Here is a 13,739-nt window from a genome sequence, read left to right as displayed (position 1 = left end):
CCCACGAAAGTATCAGTGGAATATTGGTGAAATCTAACGAGCATTGCTGACCATGTTTTCTCTGGCAAAGGAGATGGACATTATTGAAATAAAGTAAATAGGAGAGAATGGCCATTTAACACTTGTCCCTTCCTGCTTTTACAGAGTTCAAGGCCTTCCCAACAGCTCTCCCTTTCCCCTTGCTTCCTGTCACACCAAACACTTCTGAGAGACTTAAGAATTTAAGGTACTCAAAACCTAAGTAAATTTCACGAGTTTGACAAGAAAGCATTAATATAGAATAGATGCAAGTCTAAAGAGCCCCACATCAGAAGGTCTTTTCTATGAATGCAGAACCACAGACCCATAGGAGTTCAGATCAACCCCAAATGAGACTCCTGTTCTAAAGGAGAATGATGACTTACCTGGAGTCACAGGACCAACAGAGGAATCACACAAGTAATCCTCACTGCTGCAGGTTAAAGTGTGGTAGGTAGAGTGAGAAAAAGCAAAGGGCCAGACATCTGAGAAATGCAACAAGGAACATTTCTATCATTCCCTGCAGTAGGTTTGAAAGGCCTCAGATCAATAAAGTGACAGTAGCACGATCTTGGGATGGATATAAATAGGCAGCATTTGATGATCCAGAATAATTTTGCACACAGAGAACTAGTCCAAATAATCACTGCCTAAAAGCACTTCTCTATTTCTGATTTATTCTTCAAATGATCAAATATAGATTAAAGAAAGAAACCTTAAAAAGCTCTTAATGAACTGGAAACAAAGAAGCAAATCTACCATTTGAAATTAATCATGACATTTATAAAATAACCCCAAGTACTTTGAAAGTGAAATAAAAGGTAGAAAGCTGAGCTAAATTATATATCTGTATAGCTATCACATTTTAATACTAAATTTCAAAGTACTTTTGGTGGCCCAAGTCCACACACCTATGGGACTCTTTGGAAGACAACGGTGAGTTCTGTGGCTAGGTGGCTTATTACCATTCAAAAGAGTGCCAAGGACAGAGAGGTATTTTAGCATTCAAATGTATACTAAAGGGTACAGCAATGAAACACTTTAGAACTGCAGGGAGCTGGGTTCACTCAAAGTTGGTATATAACAATAAGAAAAGGAAAATGAGTTTAAAAACTGAATACAGAGGCTGGGGTTGTAGCTCAGTGGTAGAGTGCTTGCCTAGCATGTGTGAGGCTCTGGGTTCAATTCTCAGAACCACATATAAATAAAATAAAGATCAACTGACAACTAAAATAATTTGAAAAACTGAATATAAAAAAAGTCTTCAACAATACCAAAGCAAACTATGCCCTATTTTCTTTTCTTTTTTGGGGGGTGGGGGTACCAGGGATTAAACCCAGGAATGCTTAACCACTAAGCCACATTCTCCAATCCTTTTATTTTTTAATCTATGAACACCAAGTATTTCAAATACTTGTACAGTAACCACCATGCTCAGTAGAATATGAACTCAAAGTTATAAAGCAAGACAGATGAATTGAAAGATGATTTGGGGGGAAATGATCTATTATGCAAAAAATGGCAAGTGGATTTGAGTTACTTAACACCCATTAAAAGAAACATTAGGTTTAAAAAATGTTATTGCAGATGGACTGTAAAATATAAAAATAAATTGACAGTATTCATAATCTTGGTTGAGGGAGAGAATGCTTTTTACTTTCTTATTTCTTTTTCAAGAATTCAGCCTAATTCCAATAGAGATAAAACTTGGAAGTTTTGATGTATCTAAAAATTACGCTCATTAAGATTTGAAATATAAAATTAAAGCCATAAGCATCCAGGAAGCTGATGGGTCCTAATTCATTCAAAAGCGAATTTAATGGAGAACTATGACTTATAATAAATAAAAATAAATTTCACCAATACCATGAGACTAGTGGAATGACTGACATGTTGGACACACACAATACCTATTTGCTGAATTTATGAATAGACAAACATATGAAGATTTGTCATGCTATCTTTTCTCATTTTTTAATTAAACCAAGCTACTACCCCTTGTAAGCTTTTCTACAAATATCTTTCAAAGAGAAAAAAGATGACTGGCATTAACAACACTTATATGATAGCTATGGCTGACAACAATTAACTTAATATTTCAAAACAGCTGATAGGATTCTGAATGCTCCTAACACAGGAATTGATAAATGCCTGAGGTGACAGATATGCCAATTACCTTGATCTGATGATTACACATTTTATACATGTATTAAAATGCCACACTATACTCCATAAGTATGTACATTACTATGTGTCATTTAAAAACGTTTTATATTAATTAAAAACAACTCATCTGATCCCTACTGAACATTCCATGAAGGTGAGAGAGCACTTGGATTGCTCCAGTGAATTCTACAGATTTTTTTGTTTATAATTTAAAATCATAGACCACATAGAGTATCTTAATAGCATATAGCCAAGTTTATGTGATCATCTGAGAATAATTGTTTCATAAAAAATGCAAATTTAACAGTAGTGCATTAATTCATGCCAACACTGCTCTCAAGACAATCGCCAGGGACCTCCCACATGAAATCAATATGCATACATCTATTTAACTTTTATCACTGGCTCACTAAGTAAATATCACACTATAGTCCACTTAGGTATTCATTATTCAGGCAAATATCAAACATAAAAAGCAGTCTGGTGGTGTCAAGTTGTTAACAAATCAATCGATAGCTGTTCCCTGGTTTTAGTCTACCAAATGAGGGCAGAGATGTGCAACATCTGGATAGCAAACTATTAATCTGTTCACAGCAGAGGATTCCATATTGACGCTGACTCTGAGGAACCCTCTCAAGGAAATCATCAGACATATTGTGTCTTCTCTGGTTTTAACAGCATTAAAACAGATATGCCTTTTGATATTATTCCTTAGATACCAAAGCCCTGAGATCTTCGAGGACAATACTGGTAGATGCCAGTCTTTTGCTCCCCACCATATCTAAAATTGAGGCAGAACTCAAAAACATTTGAGTGCACTATATGATGGGAGCAAATGGTTGAATCTTCAAAGCATTCATTTTTATTGCCTTCAAAGCAAGATTTTAGCATTTTCTAGGAACCACATATATTCGAAAGCAGTTAAGCCCCCACCCCCAATTGGCCAAGAGTGGCCCTGGTTTTGTGAAGAATTTGCATTGCTCTTTAAGTGTAAGCTTGCTTGATACCACATTCATAGTGTGCTTGATACCACATTCATAGGGTGGAGTCCCTGGGAATATCACCTCCTGTACATTAATTTCAAGATGAGCACTACTCCTGTCTCTTTCAGGTTACAGACAGCCAATACATTGTATCTCAGATCACTTATCCATCTTGTCAGCCAAGAGACAGTGAAAATGAAATGAAGAAAAGGAAGTTTAGTCACTAGAATAAAATTAAGCTTCATGACTGCTTCCTCAATTTATACATGATAAAAAACCACTGTCCACAAAGGGTCAGCAATGATAGCAAAAGAGCTCAAAAAGTACTGCCTCTTACTCTTATCCATTCCAAAACCAACAGAACAGCAAAAGACTCTACTCAAAGCAATGTAAATAATGTATTACATTGTAAATGATCCATTAATCATAATTATGAAAATTGAAGAAAATCTCAGGTTATGACAGATAATATGTCCTTCCCACCACCAGCACAAGAGTGGGGGATGGGGGAAGACCCCTTCTCTCCTCTCACACACTTCTGTAGTAGAATCTATGGGGAAAACGTGACTATTTGTTGTCAATGGCAGAAGTTAACATTGGCACGCACGCATATCCCTGCTGGAAGCAGATCGTGCTGGGTTTTAAATGGAACTGCACTGTATTTACTTATTCTCCTGTCTTACTTCCTGGGTGGAAGGTTTAATTAATACTTCACCCAGAATCAATCCACATAAGAAACAGTTTAACCAGGAACAAAAGTCATAACAGAAATTTGCTCTTCCTGTGATGGGTGGTTTTCTTGCTGTTTTCTTTATCTTCCATGGAAATCCTGCCCCCTCCTTTCTGTCCCAGTGATGAATGTGGAGTCAATGAAATGATTCACAAAAAACATAACAAAAAGTTTGAAAATATCTTTTTTCTCTCTTTATCAATGATGCTTAATGCACAACATAATTCCACGGCACAAACTAAAGCACACCCTTGTCACCTGAGCAAATTGCACTGCTATGTCATGGTCATTACATTTTTCTTTTCATGGGGTTAACGGCCAAGTTACAACACATGGGGCTTGCAACACCCTAGAACCCAGAAGAAACTTCACCCCACTTCCCACAAACTCAGTTCTTCCCCAGACCTTACCCTGCCTAAGAGGTTGTCCTGAAGCAGTGTCTGTTGCAGCACTGGGGCCACCTCCTCCAAGCTTAGCATGTGGCAAAGGTCGGTGAGCTCTTCCTGTCCAAGGGACCCGGTGCCTGTTGTGTCAAAACTGTCAAACAGCTCCTTGAGTCGGGCCTCATGCTGGTCCTGCTCCACCTCATCCATCCCATAGCCCACAGCGCTCACCTGTGCAGGACAAAGACAAGGACAGGTTGGGGCAGGTCAGTCCTTGGTGCACCCATCTCCCTTGGCCCCACTAGCTGCTTGGAACACTCTATGTATGACATTCTATTTCTGACAAATCCCATGGCAAGTCCACATGTGTCTCCAGGACCCAGTTTTGGCTATTAGAGCTACCATACACACTCACACCGGGGGCACATCCTGATCACACTGGGGGTGACATTACCAGAATGAAGGGGTCATGTAGGTGGAGACACCCTCTTCTCCTGCCTGTTCCTTGGGTGGCCGACCAGTCTATCGAATTCAAGTCCAAGAGTGGCTCTCTCCCTATCAGTTCAATGGTCAAGACTCAAAGAAGGTGAAAGGCTGCTTCTGACAGCCAGTCCAGTGAAATGAGCTGTTAGCACCAGCCAACTGTGCAGCCGAGCCTCTGTGCAAGTCCAGCATGCTCCAGACAACCTGCCCAGATGCTGCGATCTGGCAGTGTGGCCAAGCTGATTAGTTCCACTTCGTTCAGCCTAGATGCCCCCCATAATAGTTATACCCGAGGGCTGCAGCAAGAGACACTGGCTGAACATGTCTGCTACAAAACCATGTCCCTGTTTACATGAGACCAGATGCCTTTTACACAAGTGCTTCAAAAAGCAACTCAATTAACTTTGTTGGTGCAATTACGTGAAGTGTGACAGGAAGAGTATTCCCTGAAGCTCACCATAGTCCCAGGGAGCTTTAGGTAATGCTTAGTTGCCTAGAGAAAGGGGAAAATGCCACTCCAACAGAAAGGTTTGAAAGGAGTCACAGACCGGCTTCTGTGAATCACAGACTCTTAGGGAACTACCACTCTCTGGAGCAGCTTGCCCCTTTATGCCTGGTTAACCTTTCTTCCAACTCTCTGTCTCACTCCAACCCCAGAGCTTTCTATTTTGCCACTTTCCCTAAGATCAGTTAAAAACTTGGAGTTATCAATAGCTCTGAGTCATTTTTTTTGCTAAAAATATACATCATAAAATTCCAGGTACTTCATGCTTTAAAATAGGTTTTTTTTTTTTTTTTTCCTTGCTCAATCATTCATTTCTAATGTGCTGGGTCTTTTGATGCAAGCCTGAAGCCTGAACATCTGTAGGAAACTTCACCATGATGTAATGGATGGCAAACACAATACATACCCTTGAGACAGTGACCTCAGCCACAGATAGCAAGCTTTTAGTGAGCCCTCATCTACAAAAAGCAGCACCTCTAACTAGAAGCTGGGGTATAGCTCAGCAGTAGAATATGTGCTTAGTCTGCTGACAGTCCTGGTTTCAATCCCAAGCACTGCCATCCATCTCCACCCACAAAGGCAGCATCTTCAACTAAACCAAACCCTGGGTCAGAAAATGTTCTGAATTAGAGGTGATGTTCCATAGAGAAAATCATTACTCCCTGGGGAAAAGGTAAGCTAGCATGCTGAGCACAGACAGTACTAAAGGTAGAAGAGCTTTCTGTATCAAATCAGTGCTGCGAAGCTGTTCATAAACAACTTCACAACATGATGAGCCCAAATAGAGCCAAAACCTTAACAAAATTAGGTGGATTCAGAAGATGAGTTTAATCAGTTCTGCCACACAACTCAATTTTTATTAGGGCCTCTCATTAAAGCAACATGCCATGGTTTGGGTCCAAGCTCCTCGTCTTGAGGAGGTTTCCTCTCCTATTAGCAGTTTCCCATTACTAAGGTGCGGTTTGCTGGTTCTGGCTGTCTTCCCAGGGTTAGTCTGTTGGGTTAACTAATCACTATGCAAATATTTTCAAAATAAGTTGAGAGTGCTATATAAACACCAAAGCACCAGAAAAGCAACACAAAGGTGTTATGCAAAGTCACACGAGGTGGGAATTTAGACAAAGCCAAGGCTTGGCTAATGAGATGCACCCAGTGTCTGCCAGTTAATTGTCAACCAATATTTGCTGTGAATCCCCAAAGTGCTCTGGGATTTTTGGTGTTGCTATTGCTCTCAGACTCACTCTGAGGTTTACGGTCCCCTGGGCTGTAATCTGACCAATTTCAGAAAAGACAGACTACTCTACCTTTGCTTGATTGTGCATGTTTTAAAACTTAAAAATGAAGAGTCCTAATACTTCCTCTTTTTAAACTTATTTTTAAGGTGGAGCAATTTGTTCATCTAAGTCAATGAAAGAGCAGTAAAAATCACAATACACTGAAAAGTCCTTATCTGATGTGCTGCTTTGAATTTTTCTTTCTTTCTTTCTTTTATTTATTTATTTATTTTTTTACTCTTAGAGATTAAACCAGAGTTACATTCCAATCCCTTTTTGGTTTTTGAGACAGGGTCTCACTAAATTGTTTAGCCTAAGCCTCAAATTGCTGAGGCTGACCTCAAACTTGCAATCCTCCTGCCTCAGTCTCCAGAGTTAATGGGATTACAGGTGTACAGCTGGCCTGCTGCTCTGAAATTGATAAGCGATCATGCCCCACTCTGGGGAGATCACTGGACTTTGCTTAATCAAACTTCTTTTATTTTGCAATAGTCTTCCTTTCTTATCTCTTGATCTCCCTCCTTCCTAAGATACCAAGCCTAGGAAAATGTTCTTTGGACTGAAGGGGGGAAGCCCCACCCTGTGAAACAAATGCTCACACTAAAACATCCAGGAATCCAGGAGCTGCTATGCATGGTGACAAGCTGCAAGCCCTCATCTGGCACAGAATGCATTTTTGCTGGTGGATATTATTCTCCAAATGTTCATCAGTAATTTCATGTGCAAGAATTTTTATTTTTTCCTCTCCACTTGGCAGAATGTTCTTTAAGGGTAAGATTCACACCTTCTATTTCTTTTATGTTTTCCCTCAAACTGTTCTTCAGGCCAGGGACTCTATCAATATCATGCACTGACTTACTACTTGGGACATTCCTGAATGGGAGGTATAGGAAAAAGCATAGGAAAAAAATGGAAACACCTATTTATTACACACACACACACACACACACACACACACACACACACACACACAAACACATCCTTCCACTTCCCACTTCCAGTCCTTTTTCAAGGATATTTTTAGTCTTAAGCAGAAGTAGAGAGTCAACAGTGACTACCAAACCACTTATATAAAGCCATCTGAGTAATTAAGCCAGTGGATTCAAAAACTGCAGCTACTTTTTGGTTGTTGTTTTTGTTTTTGTTACGGGATGAAACTTTGGAGGAAAATTAGTACTAAAACACTTTCTCAGGTCTCCTCATTTATACAATGAGACTAACAATACCCCTCTGGAGGGTTGTTCTGAAGGTTAAATATGGCAAGTAAGTGGGAGTGGCTTATCCCAGAGAAAGCTGATATGAGGGGAACTGAAAAACAACCAAGAAAACACTCAATGCTCACAAAGGAGGCACAAACTTAGGTGAGTAACTTAAGTCAACCAGCCATAAATCCGCCTTCAAAGAAGCAAAGCAGGAAATGTGAACAGAGTCACAGAGTCATAGAACAGAGGCTTAGAACAGGCATTAAACGTATTATGCATATAAACACCATTATATTTCTAAATGATAATGGCAGCAGGTAATGTTCAGTGATTCCTCAATCTTCAAAGGAAGATTATTGATCATTTAATATCAAATAAAAGCAGAGAGGCTGAAATGTAGCTGAGAATTCAGAAGAATTTATTATAATTATTGTTTCAGTTCTTAATCTCTGAGCTTTCACTACAAGTCTGGCTTATGCTAAGTGCTTCATGTTTATCATCTTATTTAATTCATCCAATTCTTTGAAGTAGAGTCCCCATTTAAGGTGGGGCTTGGCAAAATTGGGCAACTTGTTCCAGGATACAGAACTAATATAGGGGCAGAACTGAGCTCTGAAATCTGGTATGACTCTAAATTGCCCCCCAATGCATACAACACATGAATGGGACCACTGAAGGATACCACTAACAAACTCCCCTCCACCTTTATGTGTCAGTCAGCTTTATGTGTCACTCAGCACCAGAAGCCACCATGGAATACTCCCTGGCCACATAATGCCTTTCCAAATTGGAACAGGCAGAAGTGGAGTCCTTACCTGCTCCCTTCCTTGAACCATTTACTGAATGATTACAACTTGCAAGGTTCTTGGGATACATAGATAGAATAAGCATGCTTTATCTGATGTTGCTTTGGGATTTGGGGCATGGAAGAAATAAATTTTTATATAAAATGGTCATAAGGAGTCTCATCTTCAGTAATGGGCATAGCTGAGGAATTGATAATTGTTCAGTTAATCCCCTCAAATAAATACTTAAGTATGCAATCTAACGTGTTTCAGATGTCAAACTGGCATCAATCAGTGGCAGGAATCCTAGAGATTTAAAAAGTTGGGGCATGAGTAATAAATCCTTCAAATTGCAAAGAACAATTCCAGTTTTATAAAGCCTACCATAAACCTGGGTCTTTCCTCACCAACGACCTTCTCAATCATGTGGTTTGAAACCTTTATGATTCTTTTGGAATAAAAGGGCCAGGGTGGGTAATATTTTGGAGTCCTAACTAGGGATAGTTAAATAAGAGGCAGACACACAGAGCCATTAATCAAAACATTTACCACCCAATAACCAGCCATAATGACAATTATTCGGAACATATCTCTTCCAAATAACTCAAAACAAGGCTGCCAAAATGCTGCAGACTCTGACAGGGATGTCTATTACAGACCTGCATTGTTGTGCTCCACTTGGCTGCCCTGGCTGATGAAATCACAGAACCAACTGGGACTGCAAAAGGAATAGGTGGAGGTGTGGCGGGAATAATAGAGTACCCGACACAAGGCCAGGATGAAGTGTCTGCATGAACTTATGAACTTTCCAGCATCTGAGGTACAGAAAGGAGCTTGAAAGAATGGCACCCCAGCCTACAGGGACGTCTGTTCTGGGCTGGAGGGAGTGAAAAGGAGACAAAGTCTGGCAAGTGAAACCCAAATAATAAATAAGCACAATGCCAGAGCCCCTAGCCCAGGCCTTTGATTTCCCCTCCAGATGGTCCAGCAGCTGAACAGCTCTGTGGAATGTCTGGATGCCCCTCTCAGCTCAGCCGCTCTCCTTTCGAGGACATCATAATAGATGCTTTCGGACCTGTGTTCAGACATAGCTGTTGGGGGTCCACAGACTGAGCAGTGACCACTGAGTGACTAATGTAGTTACTTGGGGACTGAAGTGATGAACACAGACAAACCCTGCTTGGCAAAGCTTTTCATTTAGGCCTTTAGCTTTCACCCTTTGGCAAGTCAGAGCCTATTAATTAATGCCCATGATCAAATTACAATGTTGCTTTCTCTTCTGCAAACTCTTTAATCTGCTATGAAGATTTCCAGGCTTACTATTTTGGATGAATTTCAGTATAAAAGGAAATAGTGATGAGAATAAATTCAAGTTTAGCAAAAACTCAACAACAACAAAAAAAGTCATTGCTCCTATTTGCGTGTTCATTAGAAGAATCCTTCTGCCCAAACCAACGACAGTCAGCCTCCTCTCTGCTCAAATAGCTTCTCACACCTAGCTGGTTACCAAAAGCAAAATGGTGCTACAAGGAATAAAACTGTGGTATAAAAATATACTATAAAAGCTTAAATGCCACTGCACAGGAATAAGTCACATTTAAATAAATCTGAAAGAAAACAGTAATTTGTTCTAATTATACTACAAAATTTTATTAAACTAAGGGTATCCTATTAAAACTTATCCCAAAACATAAGCAAGATTTAGTACTTTACTACCCTGAAGATTACAGCAAACCTAGGATTGTGTTAAATCTAATAGCAGGTGGATTACCCATTAACTCAGGGTAGTAGAAAGGAAAAGATACCAGCTTAGTATGATGTAGATTCAATAACCTATAAACAACTACTAAGTAAAATTATGGGAGCAGAAAACAGCTGCATGTTGATTACTTCTTTTCTACAAAAGAAAGCTTATAACAACATCCAGTTCTTGAGCCATATTTACTTAAATTAATTTAGGATGCCTGAAGCTATGAGTACAATTCCCTGGGGTATAAGTGAAGAGCATCTATTCTCCTCATCCATAAACGATATCTTCCCAACTTTATATTTTAAGTGAACATTTAGGTATACTGGCTTTGTGAGATTTGTTTTCCATCTGAAAGCTTGAATAATTGTTTAAGTATTGCTACAAAATGGTACAAAAAATTACTAATCTCAAAGTTGCTCACTTGTATAATCCCATAATCTTTTCAAAATTCTGTCTTATTTGTAAGTGGGATAAAAATATCATTTGGCAAGGTTCATTAAGTCTACCCACAACCTCCTGCCCAACAGATGCAAGATCAATAGCCAGAATTCAAACTGCATTATTTATTGGCTTACAAATGAATTGGCATCTACAAAAACAAACCTCTGAAAAGGCTCTGGTCTATCTGAGTTCCTCTAAAATGCTTCTGGCTAAACTTGCCAAGCCTTTATCAATGTAAGACTGATAAAATGTATTTTCATTACCAACATAAAATGGAAGCATCAAGATTGGTGAAATGTTAGTTTAGAAAATCATTTGCAGTGACATTTAAAACAATTTATTTGAACAACATTTGACTCATGATAAGAACATTGCCTATTAAATGAAGATTGGCTGTTCAGAATTCATTGGAGCCCTACTCTCCCCCTGTGTGAGTTAACATCTCTTGATATTAAGGGTCATTACATATCTAAAATGAAAAAATAAGAAAAAAGAAGCCCATGTCATTCTGGGCAAGTGCCTATTAAAATGACTGATTCTTGACATTTTAATGTAAAGACCATGCTTATGAAGGCTTCTTCTCTATTGCCCCAGTAAAACCTTTCCCTGTATTGGCAATGTCTTTGCTTAAGTCCAACCCATTTCCTTTATCTACATGGCAATTCAGGATGCTTCTCTCTAAAGAAGCACCAGGTAACAGGTGAAAATAAACAAATCTGCAAACAACCCTCCACCCTAGCAGTTCACATTACCTCCCAAAGAAGAACACAGAAAACAGTTGAAGAAACCACACAAACTCATTTTTTCAGTCATTCTGGAATGTTACTGTTACAATTTGGAATTTCATAGCTACCTTCAACTCCAGAGAAAGATCCTCCAATATTCCAGGTAGGCCACCAATATAAAATGCTACCATTAAAGAAGACACAAAGGTAAAAATATGCTGACAGAAAACAAAATGTATTTCCTGTAGATTCTCAAGCCTCAAGGAAGTATGTAAACAGATACAAATTCATGTTAACCTATCTAAGGGAACCCAACTGAGAAATTTTCCATGATCCCAGGAGCCTATCTCTTGTGCCCTTATGGATTTATCAGGATTCTGATCTTAAAGTTACACTGTCAGTCACAAAAGACAACTATCAATCTGTTTTGATTATTAGCAAACTCAGGAGCTGAGTTGTAGGACAAGCCCATCTCAGTAATTCCTGAACACCAGGAGGGGATTTGTCCCAGTTAAGGGAAGAGAATTGAAGACCTCATAATTACTAAGTTGTCTAGAAACGTGATATAAGGTAGAACAATAATTCCAGCTTCCATTTTATTCACATCTTAACCGTGGTTCATCAGGGCATAAGCTAGGAAAATCGCCCCCCTTTCAAATTCACAGAAAAAGCTTTAAGCAGTAACTTTCCATCAGCTTTGTCCTTTTGTGGAGGCGGTTTAAGAGCTGCAGAGCTCAGCTGGAACCCTGGAAGCTTCCTCCTCTGACGCTCCTCACTTTCATTACATACTTCTATTTCTCTGCTCTGGCGACTGGTCACTGTAGTTGTTTCCCCCTTTCCTAGTAATTGCATTGGGAAAATCTCTTTACACGAATTGATCCCACACACCTAAAATCTCCACTTTAAGGGATCCAAATAGCTGTGCGCTACACAGACAGCACAGGCTAACACCTCCGGGTACCCCACGCAGGTTTCTCTTCCGCGCGTCAATCACAGGGCTGCCTGGGTGGCACATACCAACAGAACAACCACCCTTTCTGCTCCTTCTGGGACTCAAGTCTGCTGCCTGGACCAACATACAGTAGCCGCTTTCAGCTCCGGGCCACCGGCTGGGGCTACAAGAGTGGCAGAGAGGCTGCAGGTCTGGGACGCTGAGGTGCGGCCAGAGGGCAGGCGCGCCGCCTAGGTCCCTGGCAACCGCAAAGCGTCCCCGACCCACCTGTCCATCGCCACCACCAGAAGCCTTAGACACTCCATTGTGTCACCAGGCAGCATGCTCTCTCGGCCCCCGCCGCCCTCGCCTACCTTCTGTCGGCCTCTCCGGAGCGCCCGCACAACCGGCTGCCTGCCTCCAGTGCTCTGCAAAGCGAAGGAGGGCGCTTTGTTAGGGCTCGAGAAGCCGGACAATACTTCGCAGCCGGAGCCGCGGTTCCGGGCGGGCGTCCTTCAAAAGGACGCGAATGGGGACCCGCGCGAGCGTCATTTCCATATGTAAGGGGCCAGCTCTTACAAAAGCACGGCGCTCGGGGGGCGCGGGCTGCCAAGCATCCTCCCCGCCCGCCAGCCCGCCCCCCGCGAGCGCAGCCTGCTCCTCCGCCACGGCCCCTCCTCTCCGCCGCCCCCTCCCCGCCTCGTCCTGTGGAGCCACTCGGCCGGAGCCGGCAGTCCAGTCCCCGCTTCCTTCAGGCCCGCGGGGACAGCGCGCGCCCTGACCCCGGGTTCCGAAGGGGAGCCCCAGCGGGTTTCAGTGGCCGTTCTGTCCCAGGCGCTCAGGGCCTCGCCGACTGCGCGCGGGCAGCGCAAGGCCTCCAAGCACCCCCAGGCCGGGGGTCGGGGGACTCTGGAGCTGGACACTTCGCTTACCGCGTCCCGGGGCTCAGGCTCCCGGCGCTACCGCGGAGAGCATGGCCGCGGGCGCACTCGGGGCTCGGCGAGGGCGGCAGCGGGACGGCCGCGCCCAGCGCGCTCAGCTCCCGGCTCGGCCTCAGCCACCCAGAGCTTTGGACGCCCAGGAGGAAGAGCAGGGCCCGCGCGGGGAGGAGGAGTCAGGGCGACGCCGACCCGGGCGCGGCTCCTCCTCCGCGGCCCGCGCGGCTCCGGCTGCCAAGGGAGGAGCGGGTGGCGCTGTCTGGGCCCTCGCGGACGAGTGACCCCTCTAAGCCCCAGCCACGGAGATTTGAACTTGGAAACGCCAGGGCTCAGGGTGCGGGCGGAGGATGCCGCCCGGCAGGAGCTGGCGCATCCACCCCTCCTCCTCCCGCCTGCCAGCCACCCCTTCCCTTCCAAACGTGCTC

General features: G+C 42.4%; 1 protein-coding gene across 4 annotated transcripts in view; it reads right to left on the bottom strand.

The window, feature by feature from the left end:
• Nucleotides 1–13,449, bottom strand: part of NIN (ninein) — a 100,444-nt gene extending 86,995 nt beyond the window's left edge. For 3 of the 4 annotated variants that reach the window (XM_079118845.1, XM_079118848.1, XM_079118847.1), the window contains exons 1-3: nt 13,309–13,449; nt 12,751–12,804; nt 4,308–4,511 (exon numbers count right to left, since the gene is read on the bottom strand). In XM_079118845.1, coding sequence (XP_078974971.1) covers nt 4,308–4,490 — 183 coding nt within the window. In that variant the 5' untranslated portion in view covers nt 4,491–4,511; nt 12,751–12,804; nt 13,309–13,449. Of the gene's footprint in view, nt 1–4,307; nt 4,512–12,664; nt 12,805–13,308 lie in introns of all 4 variants that reach the window. The other variant, XM_079118846.1, reaches the window with a different exon arrangement.
• Nucleotides 13,450–13,739: the final 290 nt, after the last annotated feature.

Source organism: Sciurus vulgaris (genome assembly GCF_902686455.1).
Source record: "Sciurus vulgaris genome assembly, chromosome: 2".
NCBI classification, from domain to species: domain Eukaryota; kingdom Metazoa; phylum Chordata; class Mammalia; order Rodentia; family Sciuridae; genus Sciurus; species Sciurus vulgaris.
Note: the sequence above shows the minus strand (reverse complement) of the source record. Positions and strands in the feature narration are given on the sequence as shown.